Source organism: Anguilla rostrata, chromosome 4 (assembly GCF_018555375.3).
Source record: "Anguilla rostrata isolate EN2019 chromosome 4, ASM1855537v3, whole genome shotgun sequence".
In the NCBI taxonomy this organism is placed as follows: Eukaryota; Metazoa; Chordata; class Actinopteri; order Anguilliformes; family Anguillidae; genus Anguilla; species Anguilla rostrata.
Window position 1 is genome coordinate 44,023,844 of NC_057936.1, and position 23,287 is coordinate 44,047,130.

Here is a 23,287-nt window from a genome sequence, read left to right on the forward strand (position 1 = left end):
TATCATAACGTTCGTTCATACTCTATAGCGTATCAACTACTAGCATTGATCTAACGTTTCTGTGTATAATTTATACAATGTTACTAGCTACGTTTAGCTAGATAGCTAGCTAGCTACAATCAATTTAGTTAGCTAATTGTTCATAACTATTGAAGGCTTGTTACTTGGTCAGCTAGCTATTATTAGCCATCGCTTATCATGAGTTTGTTACCTGAAACAAAGTCAGTGCTACAGTGAAAGCACCTATTCGACCACCTTCGTTCAACAGACAGGAAAACGTAAACTGATTTGCAACTATATATGAAATAGGTGAAATATCGGTAACAACCTGTACCTAGTTAAGTAGGAAAAAATGTCCTTGTTATCCTCCCGTGGTTATTTTTTCAACACTTTCACAATTTTTTTTTTGTGCCGGCAAATAAGTCAGAGGTGGTCCAGCGCTAGCTTTTGGTTGCTAAGGGGACGTGTATCCACAACCCTATATAAATGAATGGAACTTAACATAAATTTGCTAGCATACTGTACACGTGTCCTGTCTTGCGTATTTGAGGTTAATATGAGAAAGGGTGGTCCCTATCAGCACGTCTAGGAATCCGTACATATTCACTGTTGTAACTCAAGTCACAGGACGCAAAATAGCCGTTGGGAAAGCAGTTTGAAAGTATGAAGCAACGTCTGCGCCATTGGCTTTAATGGGTCACGATGAGATAATTACGAGCGTGTTGCTTGTCTTAAAGTTGATATAGTAAATAAGCCTGTATTAGTGTTACTAAATGTGTATGTATGATGTTGGTTTATTTATTTATACAGTTTATTATGTGTATTTTTACAGGACTTACATTTTAATAGGTAACGATGTGCAATTATTTCTCAAAAATACGAAGTAACAATGGGCAAGCACCAGCTATAATAATGGCAGGGATTCAAGCAATTCGTTTCACAATTCCCTAGTGGGGTTACAAAGTTAAATAGTGTATTTTTACAAATTTTGGAAATGGCATTTGTTCCAAGTTGCACCCCACAGCACAACAACCTGAGCCCAACGTCAGTCTGCTCATCAGTTTAACTTTCACTCCGTTTGTAATCGGTGCCATATTAGCCAGTAAACACAAACCCAATAATAAACAAACACAGACCGGAAGTTAACTTAGGGCCAAGCGTATAACCTTGGCAACACGCGTGCGTCCGATGAAAGCGTCTATACCCTGCTGCTGATGTACCCAAATTCTGCTGAATTCTACAGTTGTTATGATTTTGTGCTGTTTTCAGAGTTGCTGGAGGGTCCTATACTACCAGAGGATATTGAAGCAGTGACAAAGGCAAAGGTGCTGTACCGATCCTGCATGAATGAAAGTAAGCGATCCGTTAGTGTGGTAATATCAGGACCTGAATGCAAATGAACAATTTCTCGGGTCTGTTGTAACTATAAGTAAGCAGGAAGTCACAAACAATGCCAAAAGGTTGATGGTGGAGTCATACAAAAATATCATAGGGAGTGACTATGTGAGTATTGGTCCTCACAGATTCTGGGCTGCTGAGTGCTCCAGATCTGTGAAGCACTGTTTGTTTACTGGACATGTTGTTGTTCTGGCTTCTCAGAGCGATTTAAGAGAAGAATTAAAATCAACTTTTCCCTGACTGTACTCATCTTTCAGTGCCCTCTCTCTATATGCTACCTCTCTCAGGGTATAATGTAAATAGACAGGGCTACAAGATGTTTAAATCTTAATCAGTTTGGAGAGGTTGTGGGAAGCCTCTGTGACATGCATTACACTCAACAGACACCCGAGTAAAACTCTGCAGTTTATACCAACGCAGGCAGTTCTCATTAGAGACACATCCACTGCAATTTCAATGCATACAAATCTTTTACTGAAATAAAGATTTAAGTAAATGATTTGTTGAACAGATTTTTAAAGTCAGTCCAAAACTATGTAAGCTCTTTTATACATCTGCCTGATTTTAGCTTATGGACCACTGCCCATATGTCTCCAAAGATTAAAGGCATTTATTGCACTGAGGCAGTTGGCTTTACACTGGCATAGCAAAAAGAATATAGAGTTCCTCAGACAGTGAAGCAGCTCTTATTTTCAGGCTTAATTAAATCATTGTCCAACTCAACAAATGAACTTGTAATAAAAAACAACAATAAGCTAATAGAAGAGTTCCACTAAGGCTCCATAAAGTTTTCATATTGGACATTTTTATGTATCAGATGAGACTAAGAATGATATATTTAGGCCTATACCTCATACTGAGAATATAGGTTAAGATTATGATTTTTTCCAGTTACTGAATATGATGCGTAGGTAAGTATTTCATTGTGGATGCTACTATATCATAATGCTGAGTGTGTATGAGGATAAGTCTGAGGGTGTTGATTTTGCTTGGTTGTGGAGTGTGGGTGAGTTCAAGGATGATGATTTATCCTGGCTATGGTGCTGTGTTTGGGTGAGTGCGAGGATGATGATTTTGCCTGGCTTTGGTTTCTCTGCATGTGGGTGAGTGCGAGGATGATGATTTTTCCTTACTGTGGTTGCTGTGTGTGTGGGTGAATGCGAGGATAATGTTTTTTCCTGGCCGTGGTTGCTGTGTGTGTGAGTGCGAGGATGATGTTGTGCCTGGCTGTGGTTTCTATGTGTGTGGGTGAGTGCGAAGATGATGATTTTGCCTGTCTGTGGTTGCTGTGTGAGTGGGTGAGTGCGAGGATGATGTTTTTGGCTGGCTGTGGTTGCGGTGTGTGTGAGTGAGTGCAAGGATGATGTTTTTGCATGGCCGTGTTTGCGGTGTGAGTGGGTGAGTGCAAGGATGATGTTTTTGCCTGGCTGTGGTTTCTGTGTGAGTGGGTGAGTGTGAGGATGATGTTTTTGCCTGGCTGTGGTTTCTGTGTGTGTGGGTGAGTGCAAGGATGATGTTTTTGCCCTGTTGTGGTTGCTGTGTGTGGGCGAGTGCAAGGATGATGTTTTAGCCTGGCTGTGTTTTCTGCGTGAGTGGGTGAATGCGAGGAGGATGTTTTTGCCTGGCTGGGGTTGCTGTGTGTGTGTGGGTGAGTGACAGGATGATGATTTTGCCTGGCTTTGGTTTCTCTGCATGTGAGTGAGTGTGAAGTTGCTGTTTTTTCCTGGCCATGGTTGCTGTGTGTGTGGGTGAGTGCGAGGATGATGTTTTTTCCTGACTGTGGTTGCTGTGTGTTTGGGTGAGTGCGAGGACTCTTCCTGATTCCCTGGCTCCTCCTCTGACTCTGTCCTGCAGCGGCACTGGAGGTGGAGGACGCAAAGCCTCTGCTGAAGGTCCTGAAGCAAAAGGAACTGCACTGGCCAGTTCTGGAGGACTCCCTGGGCTCAGCCTGGCAGTGGGAGGAGAGCCAGTTCAATCTGCTGCAGACCATGGCCCAGGTCCGCACCCAGTTTAGCAAATCTGTCCTAGTGAGACTCTACGTCTCCCCCGATGACAAGAACTCCAGCCAGTACATCACTAAGGTGAGCCGCACACCATAACCAGTACGTAAATCATTACGGTGAGCCTAGAATCATAATGAGTGCATTATCATTACACACTTCCAAATTGTCACCAGTACATTCTCAACATGAGCCTATGATAATCAGTAAGCACAGATACTGTAGTCTAACCAGATGGTCAGGTTCTGCATTCCTTCTGTCACCTCTACTTTTTAATGAAAAGAGGTTCCAGTTCATAATAGTTTCTGGCGCTATATTACAGTTTATGAATGTCTCTAAATGGTGTGCCCAAGGACAGACCAAGGACAGTTTTGTCCTTGGCTATGTGATTTAATGAGTATTTATTAGATAAGTCACTATAATGTGTCTGCTTTAATGGTAGGAATACTAAACTTTTAGAATACAGCACTGTATTCACGTTAAGAATATACAGCTGATTACTTGGTAGATCTGTTGTAGGGGTGTGCATGTAGGGCTGTATGTGGATTTCATGCAACCCCTTAATTGTTGTAATTGAGGTATAATTTTATTTTTTAATTTTATTTGTTTAACCTTTATTTACCCAGGGTAGGTTCGCTGAGCATGGATGCTCTTTTGCAGCAACGCCCTGCTTCACACTCATACACATTCACACCTGGGAGCTGCCCAGTACACCCACAATCCTCTATTGTTCGCCACTGAGCAGCTCCACTGGAGGGAGAGAACATTTTTTAGCCAGTTAAATCAGGGGATGATCAGGGCAAGTTTTTTTGTGAGAGCCAGATCTGGGATTTTAGCCAGGACACCGGGGAACCCCCTAATCTTTGCAAATAGTGTCATGGGATCTTTAATGACCACAGTGAGTCAGGACTTCGGTTTTTAACATCTCATCCGAAAGACGACATCTCCTACAGCACAGTGTCCCGTCACTGCACTGGGGCATTGGGATTTATTTGACCAGAGGGAAGATTGCCCCCTCCTGGCCCACCAACACCACTTCCAGCAGTAACTCAGTATTCCCTGGTGGTCTCCCATCCAAGTACTAACCAAGCCCACACTCGCTTAGCTTCAGCCAGTCGGCAGTAGCAGAGTGCATGGTGCATGGTGGTATGGCTGCAGAAGCTCTGGTGAGAAGCTAGTTAACGTTTTCTAAGTAGCTTGCTGTTGCAAGTAGCCTCCCATATTGTAATATGCAAATACACCTATGAGAACCTTTGAAGCTTTTGCATAAGTACAGTGCCATGAAAAAGTATTTACCCTCCTGATTTCCTCTATTATTGCATATTTGCATCACATAGAATGATTTCAAATCTTTATATAAAATGTAATATTTAGACCAGAGGAACCTGAGTAAACAAAACATTTTTTAAAGCATTATTTAATTTACTTCATGAAAAAACATCAGTTTCACCCATGTAAAATAGTAATTGCCTCCTTAAACTTAATGACTGGTTGCACCACCTTTAGCAGCATTAACTGCTACTAAATGCATCCTATAATTTCATATCAGTATTTCACATCACTGCGAACAAATTTTAGCCTATTCTTTGCAGAACTGCTTTTTATATCAGACAAATTAGTAGGCTGTCAAGCAAGAATTGCCTATTCCAGGTCCTGCCACAGCATCTCTATTGGGTTCAAGTCAGGACTTTGACTAGGCTACTCCAAAACGTTACACATCAAATTCTACAGCAATTATTGAAGGGGTAGTGCAGACCCTTGAATAGGACATTGAAAGTATGGAGAGTAGCTTGACAGAGGAAGGTAATCCTGGTAGGAGAGGCCTGCTACAACAGAGATGACAGGAGCTGAGTACTCTCAGTGGCAGACACAGGCTGTTTGAAGGGCAGGGGCGAGAAAATAAAAAGGGCACCTACTGCACGACATGGGGCCCCACCAGCGCGAAAAAAGTTATGATGCATTGTATTTTCTCACTTGGAAGGGCATCTAAGAGGGCACTTTGTGAGTTTTTTTCATCAGAAAGGCACCTGTAGGGCACCTGAAAGGCATTGTAAGGGAACCTATATGGCACCACATCACATTTTCTCCACTGGAGGGGCATCCATTAGGAAACTTCCCCACATTCTCACGCATGTAGGGACACCCTTTACAGCACTGCATCACATTTTATCCACTGTAGGGGCACTTCCCCATTAAAGGAGAACCTAATTGGGCACTTCATGATGTTTTCTCATGTGTAGGAATACCCTCTACAGCACTGCATCCCATTTTCCCTACTGGAAAGGGCACCCTTTGGGACACTATCATGTAGGGGTGGCATTCAGTAGTAGTAGTGCTAAGTAGTGTTAAGCAGAAGCGGTCATGGTGATGACTGTCTCAAGCCTGCCCTCATGGCTGCACTGGCCCCTGCCTCTGTTTCCCTTAGCTATGCTGCTATACCCTTATTCTGCCTGGGTTTTCCTTATTGCACGCAGGCACCTCTGTCTCTTCTGCTCTGCTTGCTAATATACCTTTTGAACCCCCTAACAATGTTTTTTTTTTCTCATTTTCCTCGGCTCTGGGCACCTGCCCGGAGCTCTAGCCCAAGCTTGCTGAGCACCCCCCCCCCCCCGGCCTGGAGCTCCAGCCCTAGACCAGCTAGACCAGCTGGGCACCCCTGCCTCCTGCCACTATTGACTTTCTATAACAAACCAGTGCCTGCCCGCGGCAGATGGGTTCCCCCTCTGAGTCCGGTTCTGCTCAAGGTTTCTTCTTCCTAAAGCTGCTTTGTGACAAAGCTCCTTTGTTAAAAGCGCTATACAAATAAAATTGATTGATTGATTGACTTCATAACGGCATCCTTTTCCATTGGAAGGGCACCCATAGGGAACGTAAAGTTTAGACCATTGTAAGGGCACCTTATAGGGCACTGCATCACGTTTTCTCCACTAAAAGGGCACTCATTAAGACACGTTATCAATTTTTTTGCTCTAGAGGGCACATCATCATGATTTATTGCATGAAGGGGCACCCTAGTCATTTTTTTCCCATGTGAAGGGCAGCCAATAGGGCACTTCCTCTCGTTTTAGCCACTCTAGAGGGCACTTTAGCGATGCTTTTTCAACAATGGGGGCGCCGGGCGGTCGCCCCCCCCCTCCCCCCCAGTCCGCCAGTGAGTACTCTGCTTCAAAAAGGAGTGAAGGGAGCATTTGTGAGAGCCTGGTCATAAACAAAAAAAGAACATGGCTGCACCTTGCTCTTTTTTTAATTCTGAGAAATGAGGCATACAAGAAGAGGATGGTCTGTCATTGTCTTCCAGATGGGAGGGTGACCACAGACCAAAGCAAAATGCAGCAGCATGTTGTAGATTTTTATGCTGCCCTCTATGGGGTGGAGGACTGTATTGGACAAAGTGCTGCTGAGCATCTCCAGGGTCCACTTCATGTGGGACTTGAGAACCAGGCTGCATTGGCCTCTAAGGTCAGATTAAGGGAGTTTACTGGCTTCTGGTCAGTCCCCGGGCATTGATGGGCTATCCATTGACCTCTATAAGCTTTTCTAGGTGCTGATTTACAGGAAGTGATGCTAGAGTGTCTTCATGGTGGTCATTACCAGTCTATTCTCTGCAGGCAGCTCTTTCTCTCTATTGCCAAAAAAGGGGACTTGGCTTTAATTAAGCGCTGGAGGCCTGTTACACTATCAAGTGATTATCTGGTGCTCTCCGAGGTTTTGCTGAATGGACCGAAAGACTCTTTAGCAGAACTGATCCAACAGAATCAGTCCTACTGCATCCCATGGAGGTCTATTTTAAGGCTGTCAAAAGTGCCTTGAAATTGAGTTTGAATATTAGCTTTTGTAATTAGTTAGCATTTGAATATATTTGAATATCATTTGCCTATAATTCACAAAAATAAGCTGCTTATTGTTGGGCGCAATATGCACATGACACTCCCTCTAAACTGGCCTGCGCGTTATATTCCACAAGCGGGCAGTAGAATAGAGGACATCGGTGAACTTTCATACTAGGTTACTACATCTGGGGCCTCATTTATAAAACGTATTTTAGATCAACTGTGTGGCGCGTACATAGAAAGTCACGTCAAAGTAGTGATTTATAAACTTTCAACATGACTCGATTTGACCGTGGAAATGGTTGCGGCTCAATGTCAGGTCTTCACTTGACATATGCAGGCAAGTTCATTTCATAAATGAGCCCCCTGCAGTTTCTATAGCCTAATGCGCAAATGAATAAAGCACTTTCTCGTGGATGTAAGTTGCCACAACTCGGCATTTATTAATCACAAAATCCCTGTTTATTTCTTAACACAAAACTATTCAAACGGCTAATACCTGTAGCCTAAAACAACATAAATTACTTACTCTTTTCAGCTTGTTTAACTTCTTTCATCCAATTTTATCAAAATCTTCAGAACAGAAAGGAAACTTAGCCTGCCATGGGAACATTATTTAGCCTAAATTATTAGCTGACCAGTAACGTCAGCACAGGAAATGCGTGCATGAACATGATTCGCCGCATGAAATTAAAGCCTGTATATTTATGTTAATTACAAAACGTGAGATCCAAAACTAATATTCGAATGCTCAAATTTAGGTTCAAACTTTAAAAAATTTAAAAAAAAGATTTTCGAATAGTGTGCGAACTTTGAATATTTTTTGACAGCCCTAGTCTATTTTGGACAATTTGTTTGAGATGCATGATGATATGTATGTCTGCAGAATGTACGACCTTGATATTGTTGTTGGCATTGTTTCTCTGGATCAGGGAAAAGATTTTTATCGCATTGATCACCCATATTTGTTGTCTACCCTCAAGGCTTTTGGTTTTGGGGAGGATTTCCTGGGTAAAATTGCTGTACAAACCCAAATCAGAAAAAGTTGGGACGGTATTTTAAATTTAAATTAAAACTGAAATCAGTGATTTGTAAATTATCTTTGACCTGTATTACATTGAAAACAATACAACAGCACATTATTTGATGTTTTACCTTGCGGACACTGAAGCAGTGTGACTGGCCAGAATTGGAAGAGGAGCTGGGTTCCATCCTTGGCTGCAGCTGCAGCTAGTGACTTCCATACTGTGTCTCAGCACACCTGAGCAGGGGAACTTTCAATCGACCAGCAAGAGAGTTATTTTGTAGCAGTTTCATCACCTGGTTGCTCTGAGGATGGCGAAGCCATCAAGGTGGCCATGGGTTTCAGGACCACGTTCTTTCCTTGAGAGGGTGTTGGCACTCCCTGTATAAGCCTCCCATAGAAAATGTATCTACCGTGGAACCTTGTTCATGTGGCTATCACTACGAACAGACACCTTGTTTTTTCTGTGGGGAGGTAGAAAGTGTGGAGCACCTCTTCTAAAAATGTGTTAGCCTGGAGGGCATGCTAGGAATAGTGAGGTGCTGCGGTACATGGCTAGGTATGTTTTTTTCCAGGGAGTTGTACATGAGACAGATGTAAACAATATTGGAAAATAGTAAAGTTTGCCTACTAAATCTTTTTGGGGTAGGCTGAATTAGCTATTTGGAAGAGTAGGATGAATAAAAGACTAGGGCTGAGGTGTCACTAGTGGGGTGTGGGGGGTGCGGACCGCACTGGGTGACACCATCACAGTGGGCTAACTCCGAAATGACTGGAAATACATTTTTTGTGCAGTGTTTTGTGTAGCGACGGGTTGAAACGGGCTAATTTCGCTGATGCAGTTTACTGCCGGTTGATTTAATTAAATGGTAAATGGACTGCATTTATATAGAGCTTTTATCCAAAGCGCTTTACAATTGATGCCTCTCATTCACCCATTCACACACACACTCACACACCAACCGTGAAAGGCTGCCATGCAAGGTACCAATCGGGTCTTTGGGAGCAATTAGGGGTTAGGTGTCTTCCTCCAACTGCCAGACAACCGCTCTTACCTCCTGAGTTATGTCGCCCCTAATTAGCGGTATTAATGTGACGAGAAGCGGTTCGTTGTTTGAATGCATAACCCCGGTCGACAACATCCAACAGTCACATTAAGCTAGGTCACTGAGCCTGTACTTGGTAAGGATTTTTTTTTTTTTCCGCCAAAATTACCCGGAACTTTTAGTCCCAGGAACTACTTTTCAAGGAACTAAAAGGTTCCTTCAGCCCATGGCTGTCTGCGTTTCCACCGCGGTCTAAAGCCCCGCGAAGATTAGGCAAATTAGCCCACTGACGTATGAAAAAACAACATTGTCATCGGTCCATCTGTCCTATGATTTCTTCTGTAACCCCATACTACCACCAAAGTAGCCTACATTATTTTCTAATAACCGGGACAGCCCAGAGGGGTTTAGTCCACTTATATACAACGGGTTACCAACAATGATTATATGTGGTTACTTTTGTATTTATTTATTTTTTTTATCGATTTAATCACCTGGAATTGAAATATTCTTCTGCAGCCGTTTGGGCTTATTTTACCGTTGTCAAGCAAAACTGTCGTTGGTAGTTGAACTTGGACTGTTGTTATGCAACAAATAGGATATAACAGGCCAATAGTCAGATTGTAACTGTTTTATATATCCTCTCAAACACATTCATTATGTTTTTATGCGAACATTCGCTTTCATGTCTTGACATCCGAAGCGACCGAATGCATTCACATTTATATGTATAACTGGCAACAACAGCAGAAAACATGCACACGTTGTAAACAATTTGCTGTTTGATTACTTTCTCATCGTCAATTCCATATCGCAAATCGCAAAATGACAATAGAACAAAAACTCGGACTTGCGTGAAAATTTAAATTAGTAGTGGTACAGCCACCGTTTGCTTTCCTTCGAAGTTACTGCTAGCCGAGCAGCGAAGTGTGCCCTCCAGATGCGAACCATGCACCATAAATAGTCTTCCTGGTCTTTTTGTGGAATTGAAGAATGGCAGAGTAAAATTACGGCAGTCTGAAAAAGCTAAAGGGACGATTACTAGAATTAACCTGTTATTTTACCCTGACAAAAAGTGCGGAAGGTGATTTCCAGTTTGCTTTTACTGTATCACCAATGTGAATTACGCAGAACTACCGCATACCTCACATAACTGTATCAAACGTTTTGAGTCAATTACAACGGGCTAACAAAGAAAATCCGGAAGAAAATATTCAGCAACCGAATTAATCCGTTTGAATGTTTTGGTACGTAATATGCTGTCCCAGAACGAATGCTTTTTATAAAAAAAATTTATAAAACGAATACTAAAGCAAGAAAAGAACAGAAGAGCACACGTTATAATTCCAAGACGTTGGCAGGCTATAACCAAAACTAGGCTACTGGGATTGGAATTGTACTGTGGATTTTACATTAGATAGGACAGGTGAGGAGCCTCACCTACAGTCATCAACGTGTCTGTCTAGGTTCCCAGATAGATTTAGTAGATGCATGGAGGGTATCCAGCTGCTAGGCAGTACACCTAGGTCAGGATGGCAGACAATAGGATTAGGGGAGCAAGGTTAGATTTAGGGTTAGGATTTATATGTCAAAAGTTTTTAGCTCAAAACTACTGCATAGTTTCATTTATCCTGTTGGTTTTACAGACCATCACCTTGTCACTATGGATTTGTGTCCTTTGCCAGCAGTGAGCACGAAATTATATTGGCATTTTAATGTCAAGCTGCTGCAAGATGATTTTTTTGTAAGGCTTTTGGTTGTCTTTGGGAGCAATGGAGAGCCAGAAAAAGGGAGTTTGACTCTTTAAGCCAATGGTGGGAGGTGGGGAAAGCTCAGATAAGGGTGTTCTGTCAGCCGTACACCTCTCACTCTACAGCCAGCATCAGAGGGGCAGTGCAGGCTCTGGAACAGGAGATTAGAAACATTGAGTGTGGGTTACTTCCGCATGAAAGCTCTAGTCTGTTGCAGGATAAGAGTGAAAGGGGCTATGGTTAGAGCTCATTTCATTAGTATAAAAGATATGGATGCTCCAAGTACATTTGTGACAGGTGCTGGTGTTTTGGTCCTCAAGTAGGGCAAGGTCATTTTTCAGTTTTTTACAGATTATGAAAGTGCATATTATAAGCTTTCAAATGATGTGTCATACATTGAAATCTGAAAATAGTTGAAGAAGATATGCTTATTTGAATGCTGGTACTCCTAAAATCAAGTAGCAGAGAAAATCCCCTTGAAAGATCTTGAACTTTTCACACTTCTCACAGGAAGATAATGGGTGGGAACAATAGCTAGGTAACACCTCCCCACCCACTCCCCCACTAGAGTACCTGTCAATCCTTACCCTATTTAAAGCTTTATAACTCCAGATGTGAACACCACAGAAACTAGAAAAATGTCTTAAATGAAGCAATATATTTGTACCATTTACAATACTAGCTTAGATTACTTTATATTCATCATTTTGTAAGAAATAAAGTGCCACAAATGCAATGGTCAAGGCAAAAAATCTAAAATGAATTTGCTCCTTTTTTAGTTCGCAATGAAACACTGGGAGATTGCGGGTTAAAGTATACATGTCCTGGATCAAAAACGTCTTGACCACAAGTTCATAAAATCTAAGGGTGGATATGTGAACTACTAAAGATCTATGAAGCAAAAACTAAGCAGTGTACCCAGCATCTCCAAATCTACCCAAAATGTCTAAATTATTAACACTGGTCTAAAATAGCTAAGGGTCCAGAAACAAATCCAAAATCTCTCCAAAAAGGAATATAATGCTTTTTGTCCATTGTAAAGCATATGAACCCCTTATGAAGGTTTAAGATGAAACATAGATATAATTTAAACATAATGCAAAAATATAGTCACACAATGCTGCACAGTACCTAAATGTGTAATAATTAACTCTTGTATGTATTTCTATACTCTGTACACTCCTATGTTTTCTTGTATGGGAATGGGACGATATGAAAACAATTCTCAGCCGTCCACCACGTTTTGGCAATGTTTCAACACTCTCCTCATCACTGTTGTATGCGTCACAAAAACCATTACACTACTAACTAACGCTTACATTACAGTGTGAAATATCCACATTACATAATACGACTAACCTATTTAAAGACACTCAATTTCAAAAATAACGTATATAACAGAAATATTTTGAGCATTAATACTTACATAGCAATGATGAAATCTTATCTATGTTCAGTAGATGGAGACAGAGACAGTAAATCAATGACAGTTCTATCCGCTTCTGTTTTGCTCCAGAAAACAATGTCAGATAGGTCTATCAGCAAACATATGGCTTAGCTATGCCCAGAAGTCCTCAATAATAATGTTATTTTCCAAGGAATTACGAAAAATCGTTGACAACGTTTCGTTAGGTGCAACGTCTTTTAATGCTACCATATATAGAGCGAATGCCATGGTAAGAAAATGTTCGGTTACGCTAACCTATAAAACGCTATTCCAAAAGAAAAATTAGACATGTTATACATAGTTAGAAAGCTTATACACTCACCTACTGATTGAGCGTCCGCCATTGTAGCAACCTCACACAGTAAACAAACATAGGCTACTACCACACGGCTTTATTTATGGGCAGTGGCTTGACCGAAACAAAGTGACAATAGCCAACGAAATCAAACATGCTAATTAAACTGCACCCCCATCACGCCTCCAAAACCCGGCTGTAAGAATCACTAAAACAAGCCGACTTTGCTGACAAATTATAAGTATTTAGTGACCCTAAAAATGTTGTTTATTCTATTGAGTGACTTCTTCAACACTTTAACTTTCGTAATATGAAAAAAAGGAAAACTTTTTTTTTTTTAATTTAAAAACCTTTTTTGCCTCCTAGCGCGATTTCAAGATTTGCGACATGCGGACCTTTTCTCCAGCACCCGTCACATTTTTCTTTAACTTGTAAAAATCGGTGGCCCAAAAGAAACAGATCTTTGCCTTCCTGAGGGGAGGGTGACCATGGACCCGGCTGAGATGAGGAAGCATGCAGTGGACTTTTATACTTCCCTCTATGGGGCGGAGGACTGTGACAGGGAGTCTACTGCAAAGCTTCTTCAGGGGCTGCCTCAGCTGGGGCCTGGGGAACAGGCTGTTTTGGATGCTGGGCTCACCTTGGAGGAGCAGCGGTCAGGCAGCTGGCTTCAGGTCGTGCTCCCAGGATAGATGGGCTGCCTGCTGACTTTTATAAGTGTTTCTGGGACTATCTGGGGGTTGATTTCCTGGAGGTACCAGTGGAGTGTTTGCAGAGGGGCTCACTACCAGCTTTCTCCCTGCTGCCTAAGAAGGGGGATTTGGCTCTTTTAAAGAACTGGAGACCTGTTGCTCTTTTGTGCACCGATTACAAAGTCCTGTCTAAGGTGCTGGCAAATAGACTCAAGGACTATTTAGAAATTTTGGTGCACGAAGATCAGTCCTATTGTATCCCTGAGCGATCTATCATGGATAATATTTTTCTCATGTGGGATGTAATGGATGTGTGCAACCTCTATGAGCTTGACATTGGGATCCTGTCCTTAGATCAGGAAAAGGCCTTTGACTATGTAGACCATGGGTTTTTGTTTTCTGTTTTGAGGGCTTTTGGTTTTGGGGAGGGGTTTATGTCCTGGGTGGGCCTGTTGTACAGGGGGGCATCATGTATGGTTAAGGTGGGGGGGGGGGGGTTGAGCAGTCCCATTCCTGTTAGAAGAGGGATTAGACAGAGCTGCCCCATCTCAGGTCAGCTATAATATTTGGCAGTAGAACCCTTGTTATGTACGCTAAGAGAGAAGCTGACAGGGCTCTCCCTACCGGGCCTACCACAGAGCCCTTCTATAACAGTGTCAGCATATGCAGATGATGTAGATGTTTTTATTAAGAGTCAAAGGGATGTACAGGTTGTTTTAGACAGTCTAGGGTTGTATGAGAAGGCCTCATCCTCAAAGGTAAACTGGGAAAAGAGTGAGGCCTTGTTGTTGGGACAGTGGCAGTTGGAGGGAACTCCCAGTCTGCCTAGGGGCCTCAGGTGGGGAAGGAGGGGGATGAAGGTGCTAGGAGTGTACCTGGGGACAGATGACTTTCAGATGCAGAACTGGGAGGGTGTAGTGAAGAAGGTGTGTGCTAAGTTGTCTCATTGGAAATGGTTGTTACCCCAGCTGTCCTATAGGGGAAGGGTTCTGGTTCCCAATAACTTGGTTGCCTTGATATTATGGCACAGTCTAATTGCCCTTCCTCCGCCAAGGGGCCTCATTGAGGAGTTGCAGAGGACAATTGTGGACTTTTTCTGGTCTGGACAGCACCGGATACAGGCACCGGCCTTGCATCTGCCAGTGGAGGAAGGGGGTCAAGGACTTATAGACATTCCATCTCGGGTGACGACCTTTAGGATCCAGGCAGCACAGAGGCTGCTATAGCACTGTGGACTGAGTTGGCTGGATACAGCAAGGCTGCTGCTGAGGAAGGCTGGCCGTCTAGGCTACGATAAACAGCTGTTTCTGCTGCAGGAGGGAGAGACTGACCTAACAGGACTATCACCATACTATAGACCACTCCTACAGGCATGGCAGGTCTTTGAGGCCACCCGTATACCGACTGTAACACCAGGAATGTGGCTGTTTCAGGAGCCATTGTTTTTCAGCAGTTTCATCCAGTCTAGGACTTTGTCTTCTGCCAGTCTGCGGACCAGGCAACATGAGGTTGGTTGTGTTAAGCTGAGCCATCTAATGCAGCTGACTCAGTCATCATCCAAGAGGCCTGAGGACATCAACATCAGGTCCTCCAGAGTGCTCCATCGGGTTGTGGAGGAGGTCTGTGCGTCCCTGCCAGGGCCCTTTAGAGCGTATGCCAAGAACAGTAATCTGTCTGACCTATGGAATGAGGAGTGCAAGTACAGTTTCCCAGCCCTGAATGTCACTCCTGCTGTGGGGGAGTGGGAGGAGGTGGAGGGGAGTTTCCTATCTCTTACAACTCCAGAGCTGGGAGAGTTTGAGACTGTGGGGAAGAAGGCGGCATATTATACCTGTGTAAAGGTGTTGCACGTACGCTCTCTGGCAGGGAAGAAGGCGTCGAGGTGGACTGAGTTGTTTGGTCCAGAGGCCTCCCTGAAAGGCTGCTGGCGGACCCTATACAAGCCTCCTGTTGATAAACGTGTGGCTGACCTCCAGTGAAGGATTGTACATGGGGCAATAGCAACCAACAGACACCTGGTACACCTGGATCCTAGCACAGAGGAGGGCTGCCCTTTCTGTTCTGCATCTGAATCCCTGTCCCATTTATTTATCTGCTGTCCCAGGTTAGATGGGCTATTCAGGCCGCTGAAGGAGTGGTTTGAAGGGCTGGGGAGGTTTTTTCTTTTGGTTTGTTTGTTTTTGGGCCTAGATACACCATGAGCAAAAAGCCTTTTTTAATTCTGATTAATTTTTTGTCAGGCATGTCTAAGCTGGCAATCTGGAAGACACGGAAAAACCAGATCCAGGGGCGGGGCTCAACAGACGTGGTCTTGACAGTGAGGGGGCTGCTGGCTGCTCGACTAAGAGTAGAACATGCTTATTATAAGTTGACATGCAACCTGGAGGGATTTGTAAGGAGTTGGGGCGTTAATGGAGTGCTATGCACACTTGAGGAGGAAGGAATTTTGTCACTTGGTTTCTAATATTTTGTTGTCTAGTTAGAAATTATTTGTTTTGTTTTGGTTTGTTTTGTGTTTTGTTTTTTTTTTGTTTTTTGTCTTGCTCTGTTTCTGGTTGCACATAGCATTTCATATGGCCCAGATGTATTAACTTAAAGGAGTTGTCAATAAAGGTGTTTTAAAATTCAAAATTCTCTCTCTCTCTCTCTCTATAGCTGGACCAGGCAACACTGTCTTTATCTTCTAGAGATGACTTTCTCACCAACACTTCAGAAGCGCAGGCAGTAAGTCCTGACTAATCTACCACAGACAATAAACATCTTGCTTCTAATTGCTATAATTATTGCCTTCTTAAATACCTTTCATAATGTTTTTTATATATATATACACAGCATAGCATCTATCTTTTGTTATGCAGTTATACCATTAAAAGAGATTATATCCCCATGTATTTCTGGGCATGTAGTGATGTAATATTGTGTCTTTCTCTCTTAGTACCGTGATGCCCTGCTAAGTCTGATGGTGGACATCGCAGTTATGCTGGGAGCAAATCAGCAGTCGGCACAGACCCAGATGAAGGATACTCTGGCCTTTGAGATAAAGTTGGCTGAGGTGGGGCGGAGTCGCGGAGAGTTTCATTTGCATGGCCGAGGGGAGTTAGGGTTAGGGTCAATGTCAGTGTAAATATAAATGTGAACCTGAGCCAGAGGATATCACTCCCCAGCCAAGGGCAATGAACTTGAATTTTAAAATGCTTTTTCCCTGCTTTTCCCCAGTAATTGAATGCCTAATAGTATCTACAATGTGCAATGTTTTAACCTCTATTATTGATTTGTGAGAATGCAAACAAGCATGTGCTTTCCTCTGATGCATGTGTTATCCACTACTACTTCTTATCACACCACAGTCCTCACATCAGCATAAGTCAGAAGATACTTTGTGCTCCTCTTAACGGGCAGACTTGCGGTCGACTGATTAACCAGTGGGGGTCGCTGTTGTGTGATGAGATGCTGTCATCCTAGCAGACTGAAACCTACCCCTCCTTGGAACATCCATACACCAGAACTGTAATTCAACAGGATGAACCACCCAGTAGCCCCGTAATGGAAACTTTGTTGGATGGTGGAGAGATCTCTGTGTGCTATGGGGTGACAGGGAAGTGTCTGTGTGTAACAGTATATCCATAAAATGTGTTGCTGCTGTACCCCCAGATCTTGATTCCATTTGAAAATCGGACCAGTGAGAACCTGTACAACAAGTATAGCCTGTATCGCCTACAAAAGACTATCCCAGAGGCAAGACACATATAGTATACCTGTGTTTTTGACTGTATATAACTTTAAATCTGATCTCTTTTCCTCTTCCTCATTGACCCTGTCTCTCTCTCTGTAGTTTAACTGGCTGGAGTTTGTGAAGGCAGTTATAGACACATCTTTGTATCCTGAGCTGAAGTCTTTGTCCACATCAGAGCAGGTGATTGTACGCACTCCCAAGTACTTCAAGGATCTCTTCAAACTACTTAGCAACACAAAGAAAAGGTAACATTTACTGTTACACTGCCTTACATTGCTTTAAAAAACTTTACACTACCATTTTCTGTGTACAAATCACAGACCAATCAGGACCGTTGATCCTATATTTGTAGTAATTACAGTATGTGCTCATTTTGGTGTAATGATGTCCTCTCTGTGTCCTTATATGATTGGCTATGTGAAGCACAGGACTGCTGTCACTGTGTGAAATTGGGTATCTGCAAACCAAATAAATCACCACCCCTTCCCCTGCCCCCCTCTTCCTCTCATCTGTGCTGTGGTTTCAGGACAGTGGCCAACTATGTTGTCTGGCGAGCGGTCTTTACCAGAATCACCACACTCAGTCGCCGTTTCCTCTACAGATATCTGGATTTTGCTCGGGTCAGTAGGAGCTGCACACTACCACCAGTAACAAGATCCATGAGTAGCACTAACCAGCATCACCAATACCCACTAACATGTATCACCAATCAGCGCTAACCAGCATCACCAATCCCTACTAACCAGCATCACCAATCCCCACTAACCAGCATCAACAATACCCATTAACATGTATCACCAATCAGCGCTAACCAGCATCACCAATCCCCACTACCATGTATCACCAATCAATACTAACCAGCATCACTAATCACAACTAACCAGCATCACCAATCAGCACTAACCAGCTTAGCTGCACTAGCCTGTACCCCCAACTGGCATTAACCCAAATCAATAACCAGTATTTTCTTGTGTTATAATTTTAAAAGCACTACTAACCACTACCATGGCCACATATTCAGCAGGTTAACCAGCACTCTTCACAGCTCCAACTGGAATCACCATGCCTCTGTTTATTCAGTTAAATGCAATGAATATAAATGCAGTGAGCCAAATGCTGCCCACTCTTTGGATCTGAGCAGGAAATTACAACAGTATAAACATAACCCATGCAAGCTACAAATATAAGCTACAAGTTACAAATTATTTTGGGTCTGCATTCTAATACAATGAGGAATGTTCTGTCCAATATACAGTGCTGCATATTGGACTAATGGAGCGAAGGGATACTGTGCACATCTACCAAATTAGTTACACTGATATGCCTTTGATTGCTATGAAAAATAAGAGCAGGTGTTACAAATTCTAGTTAGTTGTGTTTTGCTGTGCAGTTTTGGTTATCTGTACTTTTGTCTTGAATAATCCTCATCCAGCACAAACATAATGGCCTGCTCTTATGCAGCAACAGAGTTACTCAGACAGAGACTACTTATAAAGTGTAGTTGTGCATAATTGATAATAATTTTGAATCAGTAGGTCAGTACTTTTGGCAAAATACAGCTTTAAAAAGAAATGATCCATTATACTTCATGATAACTGATCTGATGTCAGTGTTATATCATGTGTTTGGTGCTTTGAATACACAACAGTTGCAATGTGAATGTACATTAACATCAAAAAATGGCATTTTCTCTTATTTACACAATTTTTGATATAAGCGACATCCACTTCTGGTTTTCTATCCAAGTACAGATACTGATAATGTGTCCCCTACCATTTAGAGTGGGCTGTATATGCAGTGTACACTATATTCAGTATGTTCTTTTTGCTAAGATGCAGGTGGGTCTGAATCTTTCCTCTCTGTGAGCAGGTTACCACGGGAACAACTTCACTGACCCCACGCTGGGACAAGTGTGTCAACTACGTGGAAAACACCCTTATGTATGCTGGTGGCCGAATGTTCGTTGAAAAGCACTTCCAAGAAGACAAGAAACTAATGGTAACATGGCCCTGTCCAGATGTATACTTCTCAGTTGTGGAATGACACATGAGAATGCTGAAACAATTAAAACATTCCCCATAAACACCCTTACAGTAACTCCACAGCAAACGTGGAGGAAATTGTAATCAGGTAGTGGCCCCTGTTGGTCTTTTGAAATATTACAGGAGAGAAAATCCAAGAGCCACATAAATCCAAGATATATCAATACGGAATTATTATTTTAGAGTGGGTAGTGATAAACTGTAGCTGGATAAATTATGTTCCATAATTGAATAACATGACAGATGTGAATAGAAAACTTAATTCATGGCTATATTATAATCATACAAAGAATATTAATATTCATAGAAATGACTGATGATAAAAATGCGAGGCACATTTTTGTTAAATACCCATGAAATGTTACGCTATGTAAATGATAAAAAAATGGGTAGCTATGTAATTGCAATAATTACAATAATCTTTGAGCAGATGGAGGAGCTGATCGAAGGAATTCGATGGGCATTCATAGACATTCTGGAGAAAGAGAATGACTGGATGGATGAGGTGACCAAATCCAAAGCCGAAGAGAAGGTAACAGTGTTTACTTCAACTGTGCTTTGAACAGGAAATGGGTGTACACGAGATTGAATAACTTCACTTTTTAGAGTACCTGTACCCTGTACAAAAACATGGTTTTTTGTTCTTTGTTTATCCCGGGGAGAGCCATATTGAGATTGCCATCTTTTTTCAAGGGGGGCTGGTCAAGCAAGAAACATGTATATATACAAATACACAGGGCCGGCCCGTCCATTGGGCAACTCTGGGCGACCGCCCAGGGCACAAAAAACCCAAGAACCGGGCCTGCAAATACACAAGTATACAGAAGACAACATTAAAATGACAATATAGTAAAATGGAGATGTTAAAACAAATTCATAAGTCTTAGTTTGTCATGCACGATAGGTACACTGTTTCAGTTCACTATTATGAAAATGAAATGTTTGAACTTCACAGATGGTATTAGCAGGTCTTACCAAGTTCAGAGAACTTAGCATGGGGTACTTTTAAATGTAGCAGTTTGTTAGAGTGAGCATTTTGCTCCACAAATTAAAAGAACATGAAGCATAGTATGTCTTCATAGTCACAGGACACAGAAAAACTGTGGCATTTAGAGTTTATATTATATGGGCTCTCGTGATGTGTAGGAACAGTATGCATCCCTAGTCTACATGTGTCACAATTCTATTTTCTCTCTCTCTGTCTCTCTCTCTCTGTCTATCTATCTATCTATCTAATCTATCAATCTTTTTCTGTCAGGCTCATTTTGTCTTAGCAAAGGTTGGATATCCTGAGTTCATCCTGAATGACACCTATATCAATGAGGACATAAAGAGGGTGAGTGTGTATGTTTGTTTGAGTGTGTGTGTATACGTGTGTGTGTGTGTGATGGTACAGTATATTCTCTTCTTTCTGCAGTTGTCATTTTCAGAGAAGGATTACTTTGGGAACGTGATGCAGACTCTGCGCTTCTTTGCACAGTCTGACATTGCCTGGCTGCGCAAGACTGTTCCGCGCACAGAGTGAGTTCATGATGGAAACAAACGCCTGACCTTAAACTCAGCTCAGCAGTTTTCTACTTTCACTGGACAAATTAGTTCTGCTTGCGCACTCCTGCATCTTTACTTGTGCTCCATTTGGTTCTGGAGAATTCCTGTATAACAGCACAATCCTACTTTTAAACTTACCATTGCTCTCACCCTTTTGCTTCTCTTGATTAATGACCTTGGCACTTGTATTACTGAACACTGTCTTTCTGTGGACTGCGTCTCACATAGCTCTCTTTAGTCTCATGCTATGTTAGCTCAATTTAATAAAATGAATGGGCCTCATTCGCAAACATACGTACAATCTGATTTGATCATTCATTACTTAGAAACATTTCCATTAACATTTCAGAATTAATTTTTTTCTTATCTGATTTTATTCTTTGGTATGAGCAAATTCTGGTTGGAAGCATGCATAAAGGCATATACACTATCAGGGAATATCAAAATGTACAACTCACAACCAGATTAGAATTAAATTAAACAAATATTCACGTACAATCTAAAGACAATGTTCAAGTACCAAAAAAAAAACAATGGTCCTCATTCATCAAACGTGAGCCGACCAAATTTGATCATAAATCATTCTAAATGCATTTATGGAAACAACGTGGGATTTATCAAAGTTTTTGTATGTCAGTTTTTTTGTAGAATCTGAACAAATTTCTCAAGTGCTCTAAACTGTTTGTATTGTGTGCGTAAATGAAAAAAGATGACACAATTTTAAAGCTTGTTTTCTGTATCATCCTTTTATTATTCGATTAATTTGTCTTTTATTGTGATTAAAAATAGTAGTAAAATTATTTGAATGGATTCAATGGAATATTTGCATAATCCTTATTATTCTAATGCTTAATTGCAATTGAATATAAATTCCACAAAACATGTAAACGAAGTTTGCTATAAATAGGGCACAGAAGTCATAGATTAGGCCTTCATTGGTATGGCTGACCTCCCTTTATCAGAAGCTTTATTAGAAATAAAGATTTTTTTTTTGCTTCTAGTTTCATGTCAAACCATTTTGGTTTTTATCTGTTATGTGGAACTTGTGACACAGGGTTTACAATAATAGCTAGGGAAAAGTCACCATAAATATAACAGTTTTTGGATTTGACTCATTTACTCAGAAAATGTTTAGCCTAGCACAATGAAATTTTACTTCAAACAGCTTTGACATGTCAGTAGTCATTAACCATTTAAGTTACATTCATAACTCCATCAAGTTTGATACAATTAAAAAAAAGTACTTGCAATCTGATGTTACTTTCATACCACCAGGTCAGTGTGATTGTAACAGAGGAGCGGAATAATTTTAATAGTAAATGATAACACTTTATAAGGTGCATACGCAGGATTTTTTCTGCATATACTAATGTTAATCAAGGAAATTGATTAACATTTTCAATGGTAACGTGAGACCAGACACATCCTCAGATTATGAATCATAGGGCTTTATTCATCAAAAAGACATAAACATCGTTGCACAAGATACTTCATAACGTACAATGAAGTGAGTTGTGGTAACATCCAAATTAATGAGGAAAGCTGCTTTTATTTGTTTCTGAACACCTATGTAAGCTTTTACAAATCAAATAGCCTACCATACAGACCAATTTGGCATGTGTTTATTATAAATGCCAATGACCAAGTGGCTGTTTCTTTCCTATTAAACACTTGGAGCATCCAGAAGATGAGGCTGTCAATTCAGCAAGTAAATTGTATTCTTCTCATTTATAATTGATTGGTATTCATCAACATACGAACATGGATGCAAAAAAAGCTGTGGCTACGAGCGTTTGATAAATCCCATGGAATTTGTTTGTTTCTAATCACACATGAATTTACAAAAATACTGATAAATGAGGCCCAATGAAGGTTATAGACATAGCCAAGTTACAGTCACAAAATAAATTAATTAAGGATAATAAATCACAGTTTGACTCAAGAAAATCCCAAGTGCCAAGATATGCCAAGACTGAAATTAAAAAACCAAAAGACAGCAGAATATTCCAAAAGACCAGGAATGAAATTTATAACACCAGATATAGATGCAGGACTCTGTTGCCCAGTTCCAACTAACTGATAAAACCTAATAAAAAGAAAATGAAAGGCATAGAGTTGAGGCCAAAAGTTTACATACACCTAGGCTAAAGACAATCAAACTCAGTTTTTCACAACTCCGCACTCTGTGAGGGTGTGTTGTTGGAAAAGGGACTGGTGCACTTCAGAAAATAGATGGCATCATGAGGAAGGAGAATTATCTAGAAATACTGAAGCAACACCTCAAGACATCAGCTAGAAAGTTAAAACTTGGTTGCAACTTCCGGCAGGACAATGATCCTAACAAACAAACAAAGTTGTAACAAAATGGCTTAAAGACAATGAAGTGAAAGTATTGGAGTGGCCATCACAAAGCCCTGACCTGAATCCCATAGAAAATTTGGGGACTGAACTGAAAAAGCATGTCCGATTAAAGAGGCCCAC

General features: G+C 41.5%; 1 protein-coding gene across 2 annotated transcripts in view; it reads left to right on the forward strand.

Moving 5' to 3' along the window:
* Nucleotides 1-23,287, forward strand: part of phex (phosphate regulating endopeptidase homolog, X-linked) — a 101,164-nt gene that overhangs the window by 43,807 nt on the left and 34,070 nt on the right. For both annotated transcript variants that reach the window (XM_064334073.1, XM_064334074.1), the window contains exons 4-14: nt 1,270-1,353; nt 3,253-3,479; nt 16,139-16,207; nt 16,419-16,535; nt 17,135-17,218; nt 17,316-17,461; nt 17,743-17,836; nt 19,086-19,214; nt 19,689-19,790; nt 20,517-20,594; nt 20,676-20,779. In XM_064334073.1, the coding sequence (XP_064190143.1) occupies nt 1,270-1,353; nt 3,253-3,479; nt 16,139-16,207; nt 16,419-16,535; nt 17,135-17,218; nt 17,316-17,461; nt 17,743-17,836; nt 19,086-19,214; nt 19,689-19,790; nt 20,517-20,594; nt 20,676-20,779 (1,234 nt within the window). The remainder of the gene's footprint in view (nt 1-1,269; nt 1,354-3,252; nt 3,480-16,138; nt 16,208-16,418; nt 16,536-17,134; nt 17,219-17,315; nt 17,462-17,742; nt 17,837-19,085; nt 19,215-19,688; nt 19,791-20,516; nt 20,595-20,675; nt 20,780-23,287) is intronic.